Below are 23,771 nucleotides of genomic sequence, written 5' to 3'. Positions count from 1 at the left end.
CCTATTGTTTCTGTGAAAAGGAAACTTCCTTTTTAGGGGAGAGCTAATTCCAATTACTGTAATTTTAAAATGAAAATTGTTTCAAAATTCATCGAGTACTAATTATGCTAAACATACGTAAGCACATTAGCAAAAAAAATGGGCTCAAAATTTGACTGCTTATTAAGTGACTGCTTTATTAGAGTATCTAAATTTTCAGCTATTTTTAGGTTTGAACTTTATTAGTAGAAGTCAAATTATACTTTGCACTAGTTATAGCTACTTTGCACCATGCAGTTATACCAAAATAATCCAGAATATTTGTTCACTATATATTATTCCTGAATTATTGCAGTATAATATGTAGGTGTTCATCTTCTATTCCCTTTGTAAAAACTTTCAATTATTCATGATTAACTGTCTCACCTCTAATGAATAGAAGTGTAATAATGTCACTAGAGAACTAGAGAATTTGTTGAGTTCATTTATTAAATTTATGTCAAATTGAACTTGATCTGTTAGAATTTTCTTATTTTATTAGCTGTTACTTTGAAATTTAAAATATGCCGACCTTGCAGGAATCTGTGCAAATGTAAACATTGATTTTCAGATTCTTCATGTTCTAAGCTTCCCAAAAATGTATAGGTTTGCTAATCCCCATAAACTTTGAACGAAAGTGTATTTTTTGACATAGTGAACCTGACTAATGTCAGCATTGTCATTGAAGGAGGAGGCAACGCAAATTCGCCTGAATTGTCGTAATTAAAAGTTTTACCATTAACCTACCATCACAGCCATTTCTTGGCCGCCACCTTGGATTTCACATCTGTTTTCATCCTGGCCTTGTTACTTAGCTGAACACTCTAATAGAATAACTCACTAATGTTGCTGAATGCTCTAATAGGGTGACTGTACTATTAGAATATCTCAATTGCACACTTGCTACACATCATTGGATTTTGTATTACAACTTAGTGGCTTTTACCCAATATTACTGCAAGGACTTCCCATAATATTCCATCTACATTTTGATTTTAAGATTACTCTGCAGTTTTCCTGGTAGACATGAAAATAATAGTTTTTATTCATGAAACGCGATCACATAATTGTGACACAGGTTAGATTTTGTGTCATATCTCCATGGTCTTTATCCTTCAAACCACAAAAAGGCACTCCTGAAATGATTACTCTATCTACATAGTACATTTCTTTGAGGAATTTACCCTGTGGGCGTGACAGAAGTTCAATCTTTGTTTATGTGAATAATTGGTCATAACTCTATGATGCTTTATCGAAAACCCACCAAACAAGGTACTGAGATTCACATTACTGAGTCCTTTAAGTATGCCAAATTTCAGCTTGATCGGAATACGTGTTTGCATTTTACTACAGTATGGCAGATTTTGCAAAGTGTGCAAAAAGAAGGAAAATGAAACCCCAAAAATTTGGCCGCTTGTATCTCGGAAATGGCTGGGATGATTTTCTTAAAATTTCATATGTAGACTCCCCTATCACTCAGGCACTTCTGTAGCATATTTGGTTTCAATCGGATAATAAATCATGGGGTTACATATGCATGAAATCACATTTTCTTTCTTCCTGTCAATATACACTCATGGTGTTTCATACCAGCTTCTTGGGCCGCACGACACACTGCCGTGTCTCTTGATAAGCAAGTAGAGGCACACCAATATGTAGACTAACACGTCCACCAAGGCATTTATCAATAATTGATCTGTATAGCCAGTCATGTGCTTTCCAATTCCTCTACCAAACTTTATTGTCAATAAATAATACATACTTAGAATTTACATAATAGAATTATAAGCTGTGACTTATATTTCATATGGCATTAATTATTCAATGACAGAAGTGAAATTACACATATTTCCTGTATCTTCTGTAATGTTATCATCATAGAATTTTAGCACAAAGTGAGAACTGTGGGTCTGAGGCAGCTTAGTGCTAGGTGATTTGTGTATATGCAATTGTTATACCATGGGCACGAGTGCTTTGCCTAATATATATGCACATGCCCTTGGGCCCGCAGCCCTCAGGCAAGTGCATATATAAGACAAAGCGTGGTATAACTGATATATTCTACTTTGGCATTGCACACCCAATAGGTTTGCAGAGTCTTCTCTTGTAATATAGAAAACCAAGTAAGCTGTGATTGTGGGAATGAATTTTGCTAAACGAGATGTGATTGTAGGATGGAATTTTAATGCACCAACAGTAGTTTTATGGTTATTATTGTAAATACAGAAATAAAAGAAATATGATTTAATTTATTAACACCTACATTACTGATACACATAACAGTATAACAAATGACTTTATTCAATGCAGAAGAGGTACGACATGGATTAAGCGCTATTGAAAAGAATTCACAGTAATTGCATTCTTTAAATGGTAAAATCACAGAAATTTATGCGTAGATGAGTTTTGATAAACTACTAAGCTACTTAGACACCTGTGCAGTTGATTTACAACAGTTTTCTCTTCTCAATTTGCTGCTTGGCTCTGTTTCGTTTGATAAGTTATTCATCACATGATGGCAACTCCAATTGGCTGTGTACAATGAAACTAAACCATCGGGGTTGAATGGGATTGATTGCACCACTGAATTAAGCATTAGAAAGGGGTTCGATTGGCATGTATTTTACATCAATAACCTCATGAAATACTGTAGCTTCTCTGTACAAAACATATATGCTCACGTGTGCATGTCGTACCTCCTCTGTATTCAATGCATGTCACTAAATTCCATCCCACAATCACATCTTGTTTGGCAAATTCAATCCCACAATCACAGCATACTTGGTTTCCTATGTAAGAGAAGAGACATAAAACATAACTTAACAGAAATCTGATAATTTCTGGGAGAGATACTGCAAACCTATTAGGTGTGCAATGTCTTGAGTTAATGAGATATTGCATTGCCTTAACGAGATATACTCATTAAGGCAGTGCATATATCTCATTAAAATTTTGAGCTAGTGCAATATGAGATATATATGCACTGGTTTTCCTGTCATCTGAGTTTTCCTGTCATCTGAGGTGTGAAAGTGGTACATTATAATTATATATATATATAGTTTTTTTAGGGTAACAGACCCACAGTTAATTTGTGTGAAATAAAACTGAGATATTTATGAAACATGGTGTCTTAAGTTGCAAAACTTACAGTTTGTAAAAGCCTGGGACATTATACTGAAACAGTGTTTCACCCACTTTAAATATCTCATTTAGTAATACATATAATAGCTTAGCTGTGACAACCAGACATTGTGTAATATGGACAAGATTGGTTAATTTGTGCTATCTTTTTAGAAGATTGAGGAGCAGTATAAAGAAAATGGGATATTAAATCGGGCTGAATGTTTTTGCCATTCTGAAAATCAGCTATTATATATTTATGAGGATTATTTTCCTAACATTGGATGGAGCATTTTAAAGTCTGGAAAAAAAGAGGTGTGTATTTTAATTTACAAACATCTGTATACATACTTCTTTAGATCTATTATAACGATTTTAAATACTGGGAGCACTCTCCAAGTAACCTGGAAGTTCTGGAAAAGTACAATGCATACCCTCCTCGTTTTCAAATTTGTTGCAACCCATATGACATATCATTACCGCTTAGTTTTAATTTTACTATAATATGTAAAGAAGTTGGGAAAGAAAAACGCTATACAGTTGCCACTTTTGGAGTTTCCAAAGCAGTGAGAGGTAATATATGTACATATGTATGCATAAAAATTTACATAAAGATGTATATATTCCAATATCTGCAAGACACACCAATGCACACAATGCAAATAGAAATGCAATAATATTACTTCCAAACGCTATCTCAACCTGTGAGAATGTTAGAGCCTGCAAATGTAGGGAGTAAGAATATGTATACATTTGAGTGCAATTTTGGCTGTTATAGGTGTAATCAAGAGTATATAATAGAAACCAAGAGTATCGAACGGGTGTATTACACTGTGATTAATCATTGCGTAAGTAACACGGATATTTCAGTAATTGTTCGTTTTCATTGCCATTAAGGGTTGCTGTGTTTAGCCCAATTCGGCCACTAATAGTACACTTTCTTTGTACAATAACTGTTGAATACTTGGCTGAATAACACGGAAAACTGGCGAACAAAGACCCGTTGCAACGTACGCATTTCAAATTACCATTTCACGTAAACAAACAATTACTGAAATATCCGTGTTACTTTACGCAATGATTAATCACGGGCTAATACACCGTTCGACACTCTTGGTTTCTATTATATACTCTTGGTGCAATTATTCCATAACTGCATGAAAATGTGTGTGATTGCCTAGAAATCACATATTGATCACCCTTCATGGTTTGTAGTACACATCTATCCAGTTCTGCATAGCCATTAACTTCTAGTAGGTGATTGCATCATTCTTCTAGCACTTAAAGGTTTCTTAATATGATTGGCTAATTTATTATTTGTTGCACTTACGTAAAAGGTTTCACATGTCAGCAATTAGGATTGGCTACTCAGAATATCAACATTTGTTGCACTTAAAAGGCCTCTGTTGTCAGCTTATTTGATTGGCTATTCATCATATCACTTTCTTGTTGCACTTAAAAGGCTTCTGTAATTCTTTTATTTTTTTGTCTACTTCACAGTGCAATTACAGAAACAAACCATTGATTTGGGATTAATTGCACTCCTACTATTGGGACTAAATAATAGTTAGACAATAGTTAAAACGAAGGGACAGGTAGCTAATAAGCAAAACAAGACATGCACACTGCAGAATGATACTACATAATAATATTATTATTAATTATATACATATTATGCTGTATATACAGATCACTTCAATATTTTCACTAAATATTCATAGCAATGTGGCATCATACATTTCTTTACTGTTCATATCAGCTAACTATTCATCATCTACTGATGACTCAAGCGACACTGACCTAGTAGCTACAGAGAAAAGAAAGAAAAGAAAAAAGCCTATGAAGGGAGGAACTAAAAAGAAGGAGAAGAGATCAATCACTACTGAATCAGGTGATTGATATGATGTGTCATTTACTGTATGCATCAGTCAGTAGCCAGTGAGAGTTATAGCAAATTTGTTTGCCCTTTTTCTTCAAACCTTCCTGATGTATGCTTGGAGCAAAAACCTTCAATGAACAGCATTGGCCACTTGCACCTTAAGCCAAAACAAGTGATGTCAAAAGTTTGGGACTCGAGTGACTCACTGTCTCATTTAGTGTTCTTTTTATAGGTCAAACTATTTGCTTTATATGTTCCTTTCAAATCATACCAGCACTGTACCATGCAAGTTCCAGCAGCTGGTACAAGCTTGTAACAGTTTAAGAATGCATGCATGCATATCCTTGAACTGTAAATAATATTACAATGTACTAAGCACTACAATTCTTGTTGCTATATACATACACAAGTACACAGAAAAATTTGGAAATTTCAACTAGAGTAGGGACCATAACACATCAATAAAAAGTACTGAAACAAGCTGGAGTAGTGCACGATCTTAAATCACAGTAAAACAATAAGAAGTGTTATATCCCTACTGTGCATTTCCATTACAGTATCTTGAGCACAATAGGGATATAACACTTCTTATTGTTTTACTGTGATTAAATATCGTGCACTACTCCAGCTTGTTTCAACACTTTTTATTGATGTGTTATGGTCCCTACTCCAGTTGAAATTTCCAAATTTTTCTGTGTACTTGTTTGTTAACTTTTCTTGTAAATAATAATTATGACAGGTGAACCCACACATACCGCATCTGAAATGGCACCGCTCGCCTCAATTATGGTCTGAAAAGTGAAGTATCCAATACACTTCGTTGTCAGCTATGTTCAACCCATTATGCAGCATTTCGAATCAAGAACTATTCAAAAAGCACCTCTGCAATCCACGCATACCGAAAGAAAGAAATGGTGCTGCACATCCCAATTATATCAATTATCATTTGAAAAGTGAAGTATCCATTATGCTTCGTTGACGGCTATGTTCAACCCGTTACATAGCAGTATGAATCAAGAACTGTTTGAAAAGCACCTCTGATATCAAAATAGCCACTATGAACAATACGGACGATTTCCGTTATGAAGGGAAGCCATCACGTGCTATCACCAAATTGATACTTTTTGCTATCAGCAAAGATGAATTGGACACAAAGGAGGACACTGGTAAGTCCATGAAGAATGCATTGTACATACTGCGGTATGCCAAAAGGCACTTGTCGGGCCAAAGCAACGTCAAACAGTGAAAAATCAAGCCAGTAGCCTTGGCCATTATCGAGTTATGCTTGTCTGAAGACATCAGTCAGTTACTTACTTACTTACTTACCTACTCAGTCAGTAGAAAATTTTGTTAAATAAATTATTTTTAAAATTCCATAGCAACTTGTTGAAAGCGTTTCAGGTCGATCTGAAAGCTTGTTTGGGCTTAGTTTCACCTAACCAATACTGCCTGATCATCGTTAGGGGAAATTGAGGCAGTTTCTTGGGTGATATTGTTTTGTGGGCCATGCCTACTCCTTTGTGATCCCTACTATGATAATTATGTTGAATGCCATTGCATTTCCCAATCTGGCATGTATTTAGGCCATTTGCAATTATCCCGTCCCTAACACAGTCCTATGTATTTAATGGTCGCACAGCACATGCTCTTGACCTTATATCATGCAGGTGTCTTATGCAGAATTGATTAGGCAATTGTAAACATGATTGTAAGTGACAGAAGTAGGGTAGTAAATAATATACACTTACTTTCAGTCTGGTATGAGTTATATGAATCACGTGTTTCCCTAATGTTACAATTGTGACAGCATAACCAAGCAATGATACAACCAGTGAGGACTTAACTAAGTTTTGTATGCATTTAATTTAGGAGAGCATAACTCAACTGTTTCAGAGTATTTGACCCCAAGGAACAATATGGTAACTGTGCCGATACCAAAATCCTCTGCGAAACATGTGAAAATGACCACGCCTTTGTGATTACAAGTACTCATTTTAATATATTTCTTAAACCATTATAGCTGCAGATATTTTGAAACATTCAGAATGGTAATTTTCATTGATAGTAAAAATGGAGGGGGCAGAGGGGCCATGGTCCTCCTACTATTATTGGTCAATGCTTGTAACAAATCCTCTAATAGAGCAGTCTACCACTCTATTAGTGCAATCAAATTTTGTGTTTCATATAACTGTAAGTGGCTGCTTAGTTTACAGAGTGGAAATAATAACCTTAAGATGATGGACATATTTAGGCATGCATAGATACTTATTAGGACCACAAATCTGTTTGTATTAATAGGTCGACACATGCATATCCTGTAATAGGATTTCTATTGCATTTCGATTTCTCTTTACCTCTTGTTTACATGTAACACATTGTAATGGACTAATACTGTTCATTGGTTCTGACAAGAATCACCTGCCTAAGCTGCCTTGCATTTGCAATACATGTAGCACACGAATCCAGCTACCCTGCATGCAGCAACACCCATTCTTGCAAGCATACTTGCCATGTGTACATGCAAGGATCTGGTATGAGAGCGCAATCTTAGGACCAGCACACAACCTCTCCTTCCAAAATCAAAGCTTCAGCATGTAGAATTGAAATAGCATCACAAAATGGAACCTGCACTTTAGTTGCTTTTGGTAGTAGGCTCTCTGGGTTTGTTTCTTGTATTTGCTGAAGTACAAAATAGTTTCTCAAAATCCATTTTGAGGTCATTACTATCACATGCAATAAGACGCATGCCGTCAAATGTCTCATGTTGGTTTCAAATACCTCACCAGGAATGTCAACATCTCTGTCACATGTTCTGTGGGCAGTTCACTATTAGCAAAGAATTTTCTGGCTTGTGAAAGGCTTTCAGAGCTTTAAGTTTTTTGATATTTTATAGCAGTCAGTGCATGAAGTGCAGGCAGGCATCTTGTAAACTCATTTCTCAGTGCTCTACAGATGTCATGAAGTGGTGTTACAGACACAATCATTCCTGAATCACATGTATCACATGATGACAGCATGGTGTATCAATGGGCACAACTTGAGCAGACACGTACCTAGTTTATATTTAGCACCCATCTTCAAATACGTAACTATCTTTGTCAACTGCAGAATTAATAATTTTATGCTGCAGTAGCTCTTCAACAGTGAACTTTCTGTGACACCCATACTCAATAAACATGAGATCTTTGGTTGTCACTTGAAGAACAAAGCAGTTGAAGAACCCTGACCACTTTCTCTGTTTAGTGCAATAATATCACCTTGACTAATTTCAGGTATTCAGATTGTTTCTTCTTCTGACAAAAGATACACTCTTCAAGCAGGCTTGTTTGCTTGGGCATACCACAATGGTTTTCTACATCCTAATAGAATACATCTTCCAGATTCTATCAACAGTCCCCTAGCAGAATGTCGCAGATTGTGATACAGTTGAGCTACCTTTCTATATAGTAACTTAATTGCATGTACATAAGCCTTCCTAGGTCAGCTCCCACGCCTATGTCCTGAAATAAAGTTGCTATTGTATTTCAATCTCTGCTACTATGAGCTTTTATCCCCAATAATTTGGCTAGCTATTTCAAGTGTACTAAACTGTCTACTTACTACCAATGTTTCAGATTACTCTATAATTCACCTTTCTGCTCAAGCAATCCATAAAGAATTTATGAGACTATCAGCTTGCATACTGACTCCTCAACAACAACACTTCAGATTGACGATTGTGACAAGCGCCTCTAAAATTAGTGTCTGAGGCTGCACATGGTGGCTGACATAGAATTAAGTAAGAATGCACTGCTGGAATGTTTCAAGTATGTTTTTACTGCTAAAAATACTCTAAATTCAATCTCAGAGCATTTAGTTTCAAACATTTTCCTGGGGGGCATGCTCCCAGACTTCCTTAGTTAGCATGCTCACCCTTACATTGTCTGTCCCCCCCCCCCCAACCATGAGGTGCTTGCTACGCTTAAGTTTCAGGATGTGTGACCTAATAGAAAAGAGCATGATCTAAAATAAGTGTCTATACATGTCTAATGGTATAAGGTTATTGATTTCACTGTGTAAACCAAGCAGCCACTTACAGTTTTATGAGATTGTACTAATAGGATGGTTGACTACTCTATTAGAGTATTTGTTGCAAGCATTGACAATAATAGTGGGAGGACCATGGCCCCTCTGCCCCCTCTATTTTTACTATCAATAACATGACCATTTTGAATGTTTTGAGCATCTCAATAAACTTGCAGCTCTAATGGTTTAAGAGATACAGGTATATTAAATGAAAACTAGTAATTAAAGAGACATGGTAATTTTCACATGTTTCACAGAGGATTGTGGTTTTGGCACTGTTACCATGTTGTTCCTTGGGGTTAAATTACCCTAAAACAGTTGAGTTATGCTCTCGTAAAATAAATGCATACAAAAGTTAGTCTGGGTCCTAGACTAAATTGGAAGTAAGCCAGTGATATGGATCATAAAATTTTAATAGCCAATAATAGCTACAGTGTATGCAGTCCAAAAGTTCACTAACTACTACACAGTTTGTTCCAACTGTATCCACTCATGCAATGGCTCACCGTGTGTGGGTACCCTATATTTATTCCTCACTGGGGAACCAAGCAGCCACAGCATCCATTAGTGTCACACACTCTAATCGTAATACCTTTAGCAGTATAGGAAGTAGAAATAAGAACTTTTATTTCTTAGACTATCAAGAGTACCAGTTGTAGCCTACAGCTGCCTGCCTGTTCTACCCATAATTTAAAGCTATGTATGTATGCTATATATGACTCTAGGACCAAGTATTTCTGATCTACTGATATGTCTAAGTGATGTTGATGACTGGTATATATTTGGAGCTTGTCTACTGTCACGAGAACATCATCCACAGCTTGCAGTAATTAGGAAAACTGAGAAGGGTGATGTTAAGGAATGCAAGCGAGCACTGTACGAATTGTATTTTCAAGTTGGTGATATATCTTGGAACACAATAATTGAAGCTTTGCAAAAAGCCAAATATCCACACATTGCTGCTAAAATTAAGAGAGACTTTTGCTAGTTTTATTTTTTGTATTGTTGTGATATAGTTTGACACATTTCTATTTTCCCATGCATATACAATGGTAGGTACAAGTGTAATTTGAAACATAATAATATTAGCTACTGTATTACATGCACATGAAATTAAAGCTGTCATGATCTACTGTTTCTACATATTGCTTGCAGCTACACTATACATATAAACTGTGTTCATATGAACTCTTAATCAATGTCTATAGTGACTGTAGTCATACAGGTACAGTGTATATGGTGGGGATCACTACAGCTGTCTGTTTTACAGTGCAAATTCTGTTACCATTTACTTTAACTTCGAATTTCAGTTGGTTACTTGTGACCTGGTCTAATGTTATAGTCCATCAAATTTGACTATTATTTTAACGTTTGAAGTTATCTCTGAATATGACAACCATGTACAACTTTTACCACTTATGCTGGAAATTTTCCTGAATATTACAGAGTTATTATACCTTAGCAATGTTAAGCAGACACATGTATTTTTGGGCTATAAGACATTAAATATGCTATTGTATACAGTGGAATTTTGTACTCTATTATTACTATATGATAGTGTACCCCTCCAATAACTAGAAGTTTGTATTACACAATGGAAATGTACAAGCACAGTGCAACCTGTATTAGTGACCACCTGTATTGAAAGACCACCTTTATACTGCTGTTGATTCTTACTTCTTTGATGTTATGGCTTCAATGCAGCCACCCTGACTATATAGTAGATCCAAAAGATGGTCTTAATTACACAGATGGACTTCAAGTAAGCCACCACGTATTCAGAAACATGCCAGTGTTTTATAAGTTTCCATCTTTTCAGATTTATTAAAATTCAAGTCAATAAAATTAGTTACTGAGCACTTACATAGGCCAATTCCATTCTTTAAAGTTACATACATGGCTGTGTAAATACAATGAAAAGGACTCCCTGAAAGTAATGTGGTCAACTTGATAACCTGGACACTTGTTCACAGTCTTATTTTAATGGCATACATACATTGGAAGTACTTCTATGACTTCTCTAATAAAAACACTTTATCGTGGTCCAAGGAATTATAGTAAGGTTTCACTGTATGCATACTATACTTGTAACTCAGTGTGTGAAAGAAATTACTGCCATTATAATGTTGTATTTTAATAGGTATTTTACATGCATGTGCACTTTGAAGATCAGCAAGCAATAACATAGTCTGAATAACATAACATAGTCTGAATATTATGTTATTTAAAATATTCAGACTATGTTATTTGACAATAACATAGTCTGAATATTTGTACTGTGCAGTAGGGACCCACCTATTATGCTCAAAATTTTACCTATTATGCTATATCTAATCCAAAACAGCCAAGCTGTAAAAAAAGGTGCGGCCCCCAAAAAGGCCATGGTGAAAAAAGATGTGAAATCCAAGGTGGCGGCCAAGAAATGGCTGTGATGGTAGGTTAATGGTAAAAATTTTAATAACGACAATTCAGATGAATTTTGTGCCGCTTGGTCTTGGCACCAAATTGTTATTAAAACTTTTACCATTAACCTACCATCACAACCATTTCTTGGCCACCACCTTGGATTTCACATCTTTTTTCACCATGGCCTTTTTGGGGGCCGCACCTTTTTTTACAGCTTGGCTGTTTTTGATTAGATATCACTTCTTTTTGTATTTGTATACTGCAAAGCCGGCCAATGGCTGGCTTTGGGGTTTTTTTAATGTATGTGTTTTTTCTTTACCACAGGAAGAAGAAAAGAACTTAAAGAAGATTTTTAATACTTCAATTATTTTTGATTTTATTAGTAATTATACAAATTATATACATATATTTATTACATGCCCATTATTCCCCACAGGATATTATTTTGCAGCTGATCTCTCTACTGGGTGACTTGAAATGTAGCTGAACTATCTATAAGGTGACCTCTTCTAGCTGATCTCTCTACAGGGTGATTTGTTTCTAGATGAACTCTCTACAGGTGATTTGTTTGAAGCTAAACTCTCTACATGGTGGTTTCTTTGTAGCTGAACTCTCTACACGATGGTTTCTTTGTAGCTGAACTCTCTACAAGGTGACTTCTTCTAGCTGAACTCTCTACAGGGTGATCTTTTTGTAGCTGAACTCTCTACAGGGTGATTTGTTTGCAGCTGAACTCTCTACATGATGGTTTCTTTGTAACTGAACACTCTACAAGGTGACTTCTTCTAGCTGATCTTTCTACAGGGTGCTTTCTTTGTAGCTGAACTCTCTACAAGGTGACTTCTTCTAGCTGAGCTCTCTACAGGGTGATCTTTTTGTAGCTGAACTCTCTACAGGGTGATTTGTTTGCAGCTGAACTCTTTACATGATGGTTTCTTTGTAGCTGAACTCTCTACAAGGTGACTTCTTCTAGCTGAACTCTCTACAGGGTGATCTTTTTGTAGCTGAACTCTCTACAGTGTGATTTGTTTGCAGCTGAACTCTCTACATGATGGTTTCTTTGTAGCTGAACTCTCTACAAGGTGACTTCTTCTAGCTGATCTCTCTACAGGGTGATTTGTTTCTAGTTGTGTGAACTCTCTACAGGCGATATGTTTGCAGCTGAACTGTCTACATGGTGGTTTCTTTGTACCTGAACTCTCTACAAGGTGATTGTTTCTAGCTGATCCCTCTACAAGGTGACTTCCTCGAGCTGATCTCTCTACAGGTTGATTTGTTTGTAGCTGAACTCTCTACAGGGTGATTTGTTTGCAGCTGAACTCTCTACAGGGTGATTTGTTTGTAGCTGAACCCTCTACAGGATGGTTTCTTTTGTTACTGAACTTTCTACAAGGTAACTTTTTCTAGCTGATCTCTCTACAAGGTGACTTCCTCTAGCTGATCTCTCTATAGGGTGACTTGCATCTAGCTGAACTATCTACAGGATGATCTGTTCATAGTTGAACTCTCTACAGGTTAATTTGTTTGTAGCTGAAACCTCTTGTTTCAAACTGATCTCACTGTAGCATAACTTCTTTGTAGCTTAACTCTCTACAGAGTGATTTTTTTGTAGCTGAACTGTATATAGGGTGATTTGTTTGTACCTGAACTTTCTACAGGGTGATTTGTTTATAGCTGAATGCTCTGCAGGGTGATTTGTTTGTAGTTGATCTCTCTACAGGGTTTCTTTGCAGCTGAGTTCTCTACAGGGTGACTTCTTCTAGCTGAACTCTCTCTTGTTTCTAGCTGATATCTCTACAGAGTAACTTGTTTGTATAGCTGAACTCTTTACAGAGTAGTATTTTGGTTGCTGAACTCTCTACACGGTGACTTGTTTGTAGCAAAATTCTTTACAGAGTGACTTGGTGGTAGCTGAATTCTCTACAGAGTGACTTATTTGTAGCTGATTTTCTACAGAGTGACATACTTGTAGCTGAACACTGTATAAACTATAAAGTGACTTGTCTGTAGCTGAACTCTCTTCAGGGTTACTTGTTTGCAGGTGATCTCTATAGGGTAACTTGTTTGTATAGATGAACTCTTTACAGGATAGTTTCTTTGTAGCTGAACTCTCTCCACAGTGACTTGTTTGTAGCTGAATTTTCTAGAGAGTGTAGCCGAACTCTCTACAGGGTGCATGACTTAATTGTTTATAGCTGAACTCTCTTCAGTGTGACTTGCAATGTTATGAATCACTACAGCGATATATTTGTAGCTGAACTCTCTATAGGGTGACTTGCTTCTTGCTGAACTGTCTATAAGATTAACTGTTTGCAGCTGAACTCCCTACAGAATATGGTAATAGAATTCTATAATGGAGTAAATAAATTAGCTGAATGCTCTATTAGGGTGACTGTTCTATTAGAGTATCTCGATCTCGCATTTGCTACACGGAGTTGACTTTCGAATCATAACTCAGTGGTTTGTAATCCAATTCTTCTATACTACTGCAAGGAGTTTCAATGAAGATTATTCCAGCTATACACCGATTTTCAGCTCACTGCTCTAAGCGGTTTGCCTATAGTAGGCGTGAAAACTAATACTTTTCCCTGGAACTAAAAGGAACATGCTGATCTGTTGTGTATATCGTCCTCCATCCCAACATGCTTTTTTCGATAAGTTTTTATCTGAGTGTGAGGCAGCTCAAATGCATTGTCCTCGGCTGTCAGTACTTGGTGATGTTAATGTTGATCTCTTGAAGTCGTCTTGTTCACTGACTAAATTGTTCTTGTCCATCATGAAACAGCTACAACTTACTGATCTTGTGTGTGTGCCAACTAGAGTTACCATTAACAGTTCTTCACAGATTGATGTTCTTCTCACTACTGATGTACATTGTTTTGATGCTACAAGGGTATATCCTTTTAGTGGCAGCGATCATTGTTTGATTGTTAGTCACTTTTATTCCAGGGGGTTTCGTGCTGACTCTCCATCTCACCGGATTATTTCTGTTAGAAACTATCAAAAGCTTGATAAAGATAAGTTAGATGAAATTTTTATGTGTGATGATATCTGGGATGATGTCTTATCGAAGTTTGACAATCTCTCTGACTGTTTGGAATGTTTCAATTTAATTATTAATGGGTTGCTATATAAACTGGTACCTCTTAAGAATTTGAGAGTTCGTCAGCGGGATTGCCCTTGGCTATCGAATGCTTCTCTTACTAAGGCGCGTCGTCTGCGTGATATTGCTCATAGAAAAGCCTTGAAATCTGGCTCTCTGTCGGACTGGTCATCATATAAATCTCTTCGTAATAGGGTGAATTCCATGCTGCGGTCTGCCAAGGCTAAATATTTTGAAAATCTATCATCTTCACTTAAGAGTACTCCTACCAAGTTTTGGAGACATTTTCGATCATTGTCAAGGAGCTGCAAGCCTTCAAATGGTATACAACTTTCTGTTTCTGCAGATGTGTTCAATGAGTACTTTCTTTCAATTCCACACAAAACAATTGCTAACGTGACTGGTAGTGTGCCAGCTTGTGAGTTTCTAGAAAAATTTCTGGAGAATAAGTCTGTGCCTCAGATGCGGTTCTCTTGTGTTGATGTTGGGACGGTGTCATCTGTTGTTACTAACCTAAATGTTCATAAAGCTACTGGAGCTGATGGGGTCTCTGCTCGGTTTGTTAAAGCTTCTCCTTTTATGGTGAGGGTGATTACTGTGTTGATTAATCGATGTATTGAAAGCTCCACTGTTCCCAATCAGTGGAAGCAGGCTATTGTGACCCCAGTGCCTAAGGTGAAGCACTGTACTAGTATGTCTCACTTTCGTCCAATTTCTGTGTTGCCTACTTTATCTAAGATACTTGAGCATATCCTGTATGATCAAATGGTTTCACATCTGTACAAGTACAATCTACTGACACCTCATCAGTCAGGATTTCGTTCTGGTTATTCCACTCATGATGTGCTGCTGTATGTAACAGATAAATGGATTAGGGCTATTGATAGAGGTGAATACACTGGAGCTGTGTTTTTGGATCTGGCTAAGGCCTTTGATACTGTTGATCATGCGATTCTGTGCTCTAAGTTGCAGTGTTATGGTTTTCACGGAGCGTCTTATGCCCTGTTATGTGACTATCTGTTAAATCGACAACAACGTCTGGTGTTTAATGGTAACACATCAGATTGGGGCACTGTTACAATTGGTGTGCCCCAAGGATCTGTTTTAGGTCCATTGCTTTTTGCTTTATACATCAATGATTTGCCATCTGTCGTTGATTACTCTACTATGGACCTGTACGCTGATGATGCTGAGTTACATTATAGCCATTCAGACTTGGGTGTTGTGGAAGCACAAGTTCAATCTGATTTGGACAAGGTAGCTCGGTGGATCAGTAGTTCTCATTTATGTCTTAATGTTGTGAAGTCAACTGCCATGCTCATTGGAAGTCGGCAAAGAATTTCGGGCAAAAGTTTTAATGTCTCAATTGGGGGTATGGCTTTAAGCCAAGTTGACTCTGTTCGATATTTGGGTGTTATAATTGATCCCACATTATCGTGGTCCTTACATATCACTAATATAGCCTCTAGAGCTAGATCAAGACTCTCATCAATCTTTCGGTATGGAACTTTGACACCTGCAGTGCTATGTTTGCTTTATTCAGCTTTTGTCCTACCATTGTTTGATTACTGTGATGTTGTGTGGTGCCCCACCACCGCTAAGTTTACTGCACTGATTGAAAGAACTCACTCTAAGTTTATGAAAAAATTGCCAGCATTGTACCAGAGCAAGTTTTCCTTTACTTTGGTGGAACGTCGTAAGTTTCATACAGCTATACAGATCTTTAAATCTATTCACCAGAAGCTACCTTCGTATCTCCACAATATATTTCACTATTCCAGAGACATCACAGGTCATATTGGTCGAAACATTAATAGACTCTTTGTTCCTAGAGTAAACAACAATTATGGGAAAAGAAGTTTTTATTACAGGGGAGCTATGATATGGAACAGTTTACCATCAACTGTTACTGAAGCAACCAACTTATCTAAATTTGTACGGTTATATCATGATAAATTTAGTTGATTGTATCTGTGTAGTTTTGTGTACTGTTCTTTGTATACCCTTTTGTGTTGTATGTTTATGTATGTATGTATGTATGTATATATGTATTTGTGTATGTATGTATGTATGCTTGTTTCGCAGGGCTCCACTGAAAATCAGTGTTTTTCACTGAGTGGAATCCCTGTTTAAATATTACAATTACAATTACAATTACAATTACTTTTTTATTCCTAAAAATCGATCGCGTAATTGTGACACAAGTTGAGTTTTGTGTCATATCTCCGTGGTCTTTATCTCGATTCCTTTCAAACCACCAAAAGGCACTCCTACGATGGTTACTCCATCTACATAGCAATTTTCAACTCATTCCATGAAGTGGTTTACCCTGTAGGCGTGACAACAAATCGATCTTGTTTTACGCGAATAATCGGTCATAACTCCTGAATCATTCACCAGATTTGCACCAAATTTGATGCTAGGATTCGCCTTTGTACTCCCCTTCTGTGTGCCAAATTTCAAGGCGATCGGAGTACGCGTTTGCGTTTTATAGCAATTTTTGCAAGTGTGCGAAAAGACGAAGAAGAAAAAAAACGAAGAAAAAAAAACGAAACTTTGGCCACTCGTATCTTGGAAATGGCTTGAGTGATTTCCTTCAAATTTGGAATGTAGACTCCCCTAGCTGGCGGGCAACTCTGCAGCAAATTTGGTTCCAATCGGATGAGGTATCACAGAGATAAAAATGTGTGAAAATGACGTTTTCTTTTTCTTCCTGTCAATATACTCACGGTGAGGCGCGCCGGCTTCTTGGGCCGCACGACACACTATCGTGTGTCTTGATACTGCACCACTCAAAATTTTTACCTGTTATGCTCAAATTATGCTCAAGCTTTATGCCTCATTTCCCATGTTTTGCTAATAAATTTGCAGTTATGGGCACATGATAAGTGGCTAAAGCTCATCTTTGCTCTTCAAAACTGCATGTGACAGAAAAGATCAATATACTCTAATAGAACAGTCAGCTGCCTGGTTGTTTTATTAGAGTTATTGACTGTTCTATTAGAGTACATTGAGTTTTTTTCTGTGATATGTAGTTTGACCATCAAGTAGTATGGCTCAAATATTCTTCCTATTATGCTAGCATTATGCTCAATGCTTTCAGGCACCTACTATGCTCATAATCATGCCAGCTTAATTGGTGGGTCCCTACTATACAGAATATTTGTCAGTTGGACATGATGTACACTGCATGGTACTCTTAATTTTTAGTCATTAAAAGTAACTAAATTTTGTCTTGTAGAGTGACTACCATTTTCAAACTGCCCAAAACTTTTTTGGTCCTTTTTAACCTTATAGTAACTGGGTGCAGCAATAATTCCCTTTTTACTCAATAAGTAGTTAATTTTTGGAATTAAGAACAATTCCTGGCAGTCTGTCAGTCACCCCAAAGACACAGTTGAATCATGCATTATCCTTGTTAAGCTGTATTAATTTTTTTTTGTAATCATCTAAATTTGTATTTTGTATATGGTGTTTGAGAAGCTATAATATTAAGTATTAAATATTCACAACATAGTTCTACCGGATTTGTGGACGAATTTGTTGGGAGTAGCTACAGTTGTGGCACATGCGATTATGCTTGACAAATATCCCTCTATTGATAAGTGATAACTGATAGTAGGCATTCCAGTATTTGAGATTTTTTAATGAAAAATTCTCCGTATATTCACGGCCCCAATAGAACCCTGGCACAAGTTAACAAGTCGTGTTTAACTTGGGATTGCTCCGTCGTCCGAGCTCCAATGAGGATGAAAATCACTGTGGGGTTTGTCCACACGCTGATCATCATGAAAATCCGAGTGAAAATCTTAGTTTTATCGTGCGCGTTACATATTAGTAAGTTTTGTGTTGTTGTGTAATCTTTTCAAGCCTTGCAATGTATGTAGAATACTTTAAAACTTTAAAAAACATACTGTCGGGTGGAAGGTAGTCACTGCATGGTGCTTACTTTAAAGTGCGTATTTACTTCGCTCGGGTTAGCGATTTTCACAACATAGCTGTAAATCTGATTTTACCATGTTTGCACACTATCCCATTCTGCATCATGCAAAATAGGCAGAGTTTCAGCTTCTCCGATAACTAATGCACAAAAAAATTGCCTATTATGCTGGCATTATGCTGATGCTTTTGGCTACCTATTATGCCCCAAATTATGCTGGCATAATCGGCGCAGGCCTAAAGCCCCTCCATGCAGAACCCACAAATAGCATCCATGCTTCAACTCCATGCAATGTGTAAATTTCATTGTTTAAGACACTCTTTGTTCTGCTCCACTGCCCCTGTTGATCATGGCAGAGTGCTCAATCTTTCCCATTCTTATTCACTGTGACATTCCAATATATTATATTTAGACACATGCATGTGCAGATGGTATAATTACAGTAGCAGTAGAGATATTTTTCAGATATCATCCATACAGCTGGTCTTCAGCTTACCTAAAAAATTGTTATTTTTATTGACTGAAATGCCACTAAATTCAACCTTTTAGTATCTATTTTCAAAAAATTTCCTGGGGGGGCATGCCCCCAGACCCCCCTAGTTTCAACATGCTTCGCATGCTAGGTGCGCACACCCTAATATAATCTGAATCATATGTCATATAAAAAGGTCCAATTTTCTTCTAAAAGAACCTACCCAGACAAATGTCTGGCTACAGCCCTGATTGGAGAGTCAATTATCCAAACTAATAATATTATGGGGGAGGGGTGTTCATATGTATAATTGAATAGTACATAAAATCAAACATCCGTTGATTTATATGTGACCGAATTTTGGAAATCACCTATATGGAAATAATTATGATTTAGTGGGTTGCTATTTTGAGCAGAGCACACTAGACTTTTATAGTAACTTACAATCATTAACAAGTAGATTTGCAAAATAAAGCTTATTATTTGGTCATTAAATACTTTAAGTGTCAAAAGTGCCCCATGGTTGATTTTCCAAAATACAGTCACATATTCAGAGCTTTGTTCAACTACTCTAATAAAGCATACACTTTTGACAAAATATTCTAATTGAGCAGTCACATTGGCGTTCAGATAATCAAATATTCAGATAGTTAGGATTTGGATAATTGACTCTTCACTGTATATCACATACTGCACATTATATAATAATTGAAGTACATACATACTATACTGATTTGCCCACAACATAATACTGTATGCATGGCTGTAGCTAGGTACATGTGTATACACCAAGAAGGATATACATCCCTATAGTTGTGTATGCATGCATCCCTTGTGACTAGTTTTGTAACTAGGAATAATTGTCAAAAAGTAACAACAATTTACATGGTTACTACTTAGTTACTAAAATTAAACCAAAATGTTCTGTGATTTTTGTACCATTGATGCTAGTGCTATAGTATGCAGCCAGGGGCGGATTTAGGATTTATGAAAGGGGGGGCTAACTCAAGGTACTAATCTCTTGGGTAGAGGGGGGTCTGGGAGCATGCCCTCCCCCCCCCAGGAAAAGTTTGAAACATAGATGCTAAAATACTGCAATTTGGAGACATTTTCACATAAAATTCATAATATTTTCTGCCTGTAGATATTTTATATACTACCTTTACATTATAGGTATGGCTCTCTGAAGCATTTTGCTAATGGAACAGTTTAGGTAGGTACAGACAACCAAGTACATGATGCACCCCTCTCACAATTGCACAACACTGAATAGGTGCATATTAGAATAATACTGTTGAAAGTGGAAAATTTTGAAATTTGAACTACAAGATTGAATCTGAGAGCATTTTCAATGAAAATTGTGTACTTGAATTAAATACTGCCATACACATTAACTACACAAGTAGATGAATGAAGCCCTTTAAACAGACCAATGTACTTCATTGTATGTATAGGTGCAGGCAGATTTGGAAAAATTCCATAACAGAACCAACTACATGTTTCCAGTGAATGTTCTATTAGAGTAGTTAGCTGACTGCTCTATTAGAGTATCTCGATCTTGTACACCTCCAATGCTGATCCAGGTCCTTGTTGCATAAACTTTAGCATAAATCCACTGATAATACCTTGGAAAGATGTTTATAAGGTGGTTTTATGAGTATTTGTATTATTAGTGATCATATAATTATGCTAAGACAAAATTTCATTGTAATCCTCAGCATATTGATCAAGTAAAGCCTAAATATGAAGGGGGGAGGGCTTCAGCCCCCAAAGCCCCCCCCCCCCCCCCCCCCCTGGATCCGCCCCTGGCAGCCAAATAAGTAAGTAGACACATTCTGTGTACTATTTATGCTTCAAAATGTATGTAGTAGAGTAAGATTGTGCAAAAAAATGTATCATTTTTGATACAATTCTGAAAGTTTCCAGAAAGATTGCACTTCCTATGACATTACTTATTGTTTGATAATAGTGCTGTCACAGATCTAACCTTTGATGGCCATCTCTGTAGTCATCTTTGCATTGAAAATTCATCCTTTTCCTCTTTTTTTCTCCTAAGGCATTATTTTACATGGTTAAAACATGGCTTCAAACTAATGCTCTTGCTTAAAGTAATAGTCAATATGTGATTTGTTTCAAAGTTATGACCGTTTATATAGCCATGAAAATATATAAGGTTACCTGCTCATTGGTAATTTAGACCCCAAGGGTAAATAATAAATTCCCCATTAAAATGGTCATAACTTTGAAGTATATAGCTAATTGAATTGATCTTAAAAACACTAATAAATGTTTGCAACCACAATAATATGATAATTGGTTTAAAAGGCTTTTTCATTTTTAGGACAACTTATGGTAGAAAAATCTGATCTAACTCATTCACTAGAACGTCTCCTTAGGAATTTTGGAATTTGATTTGATTTTGAATTAACTCACAATACTCAGCAAAGCCATTATTCTGTACTGGAGTACACATAACATTACTAGCACGTGTATTCACAGCAACACACAACAAAGCCAACACAACACATAATACATAAACTTTTAAATTTTGTATGATTTTTGTATGGCTTCTAATCAAGTAGTGTTGGTGACTGTGTGCAGGTCCTAGATCATCCTGATGAATACTCCATGATGGGATGTATCATAGCTTTGTAATTATTAAGTTGTGTATGAATTGGTGAAGAGCTCTATATGTAAACTTCAAATGCAATAATACAAGTGAAACAAAAACATACAGCTAGCTAGCTCATGCCTGTGTGGAGCTCAACTTGCAAATGTGGCAACAGGGGCCTGAGGGTGCTGTACATACGTAGCCTTGTTAACTTTAATGACATTATAAATTTCAGCTACAAACTGAAGAGACCTCAGCATCAAGTTTGTATAGCTAGAATTTACTAACACATGCTTTATAGTTAGAATGTGGTCTTTCATATTGTAAGCACTAATTAGGACTATGATGGAATTTTCAACTTAAGCAATTGGTATAGTATGGGAGGATGTTTGGTACAATGATGAAGTAGAGCAGTGCACATGTCAAGAAGAATTAAGAGGCTCAGTTCCTACATGCATGGCGATAGTTTTCACATTGGACGATCTATTACAGTAGTTAATGACTGTTACGGCTATTTTCAACTTCAGCATGAAGCTTCAATTTAATTTTTATACTTCTAAAATAATTTATTTCCCCATATTAGCTAATATGCTAGCCCTTCCCCTTGTTCTTTCTATATTTCTTCATTGTCTATGCTTAAAATGCAATTAAACCTTCCTAGCTATATAGGACATATGTAATAAAATATACTGGGGAGGTGGTAATATATGCTTATATAATGCCAATTATTGGTTAGTGGCATAGCTAAAATTATTTTGCATATGCGTGGCCATGATTATAAAGCTTATAGTGGGTAAATGTAGCTCAGCAATAGCTAACTGTAACTCTTCTGAACTGAGTTATCCATCTTCTCTGTGAATTCTATTTCATGCACTATAGGCCAGAGGCCTGTGAGAAGGATAGTCACTATGTGTAGCTAACTAAAACTGATGTGAAGCTATACTATATTCCTGCCTTCATGTTTGGAACTTTAATATCAGTGATGATAAACTGTGAAAATCAACTTTACCTGGCCTATAAATTTCCTTAAAGTATAGACTGCACAAATAATGCATGACAGTGGCAGATTTTGGGGTGGACTCCCTTCCAAAAATTTTTTGTATATATGTCAATTGCATGTGCTCTATGACATGAAAGTCTCATCCAGTGATGATTTATGTTCCATTTGTGACTTTTAGCTGCAAATATCTACCACCAGTCTCTATCACTACATAAATGCTGTACTCCCAATGGCTAGCCTGCATGCTCACAATTAAATATTAGTGTTGTATAAAAGTACACAGTTAGCTGTGTGTATGAGTGGCATTGTATAATCAAACAAAATTTCTTTTTAACACTGTCCATTGATTATTGTCTAAGCTATATGGCTATATATAGCTAGCTGTACACATAATATATATAAATCTTTTAATATCGTTCAGACTTTGTCAGCATATTCAAATTGAGTCATTCTAAGATCTACTATACCATTGTATATGAGTGCACACAGGTGTTGTGTAGTGTGCAGAGCTGCTGTACAGGCTATAAAACAGTTCACAAGAAACTAAACCCTAGTTGCCCATTTAATTTGCTTTACAATGGTTACAATTGTTAGTTAGTACCTTGAATTACTACAAACTCTGAGAAATAATATAACAGGTGCCAATGTAAACTGTCTTACTGGCTGGCCCATCAGCTAATACAAATCGAGGTCAGGGTTTCAAAATTGAGATACCCTAGTAGGGTAGTCATCTCTAATACAACAGTTGAATAAAACCATGCTGAAATGTTTCACTTTAGACTTCTTCCACTGCACCTTAGGAATAGCAGAATCAGCAGCACAAAAGAAAAGATCTTTCCACATTGACCATGCCTCATCAATGTTATCAGATGGAATACAAGACCATGGTACATGACTCAAAACTTCACAAAAGTGTTGAAAATCAGTCTTCTTATAATTGTATAACAAGCGTGAACAGGTCGCCTGTTTTGGCAGGGCTACAGCCAGAGAAAACTGTATCGCATCATGATCAGTACCAGGTAGATTGTCAACAGGCTGAACACATGATACAAGGTTAGGATTGTTCACAAAAATGAGATCCAGAATATTATCTTGCCTGGTTGTAAAGTTAACTAATTGAGTTAGATAGTTATCACAAATCAAGGAACAAAATAAAG

The 23,771-nt window shown here is 36.5% G+C and overlaps 2 protein-coding genes across 2 annotated transcripts in view; both read left to right on the top strand.

Moving 5' to 3' along the window:
- The window catches only part of LOC136252737 (protein NLRC5-like), an 84,224-nt gene extending 73,974 nt beyond the window's left edge, over positions 1-10,250 (top strand). The window contains exons 11-14 of the mRNA XM_066045305.1: positions 3,313-3,453; positions 3,498-3,711; positions 4,898-5,029; positions 9,808-10,250. Of these exons, the coding sequence (XP_065901377.1) occupies positions 3,313-3,453; positions 3,498-3,711; positions 4,898-5,029; positions 9,808-10,070 (750 nt within the window). The 3' untranslated portion in view covers positions 10,071-10,250. The remainder of the gene's footprint in view (positions 1-3,312; positions 3,454-3,497; positions 3,712-4,897; positions 5,030-9,807) is intronic.
- LOC136252145 (ubiquitin-like modifier-activating enzyme 1) overlaps positions 1-23,771 on the top strand; it is a 571,137-nt gene that overhangs the window by 179,926 nt on the left and 367,440 nt on the right. The gene's annotated exons all lie outside the window — the stretch shown is intronic.

This window comes from Dysidea avara, chromosome 4, assembly GCF_963678975.1.
Source record: "Dysidea avara chromosome 4, odDysAvar1.4, whole genome shotgun sequence".
In the NCBI taxonomy this organism is placed as follows: domain Eukaryota; kingdom Metazoa; phylum Porifera; class Demospongiae; order Dictyoceratida; family Dysideidae; genus Dysidea; species Dysidea avara.
Note: the sequence above shows the minus strand (reverse complement) of the source record. Positions and strands in the feature narration are given on the sequence as shown.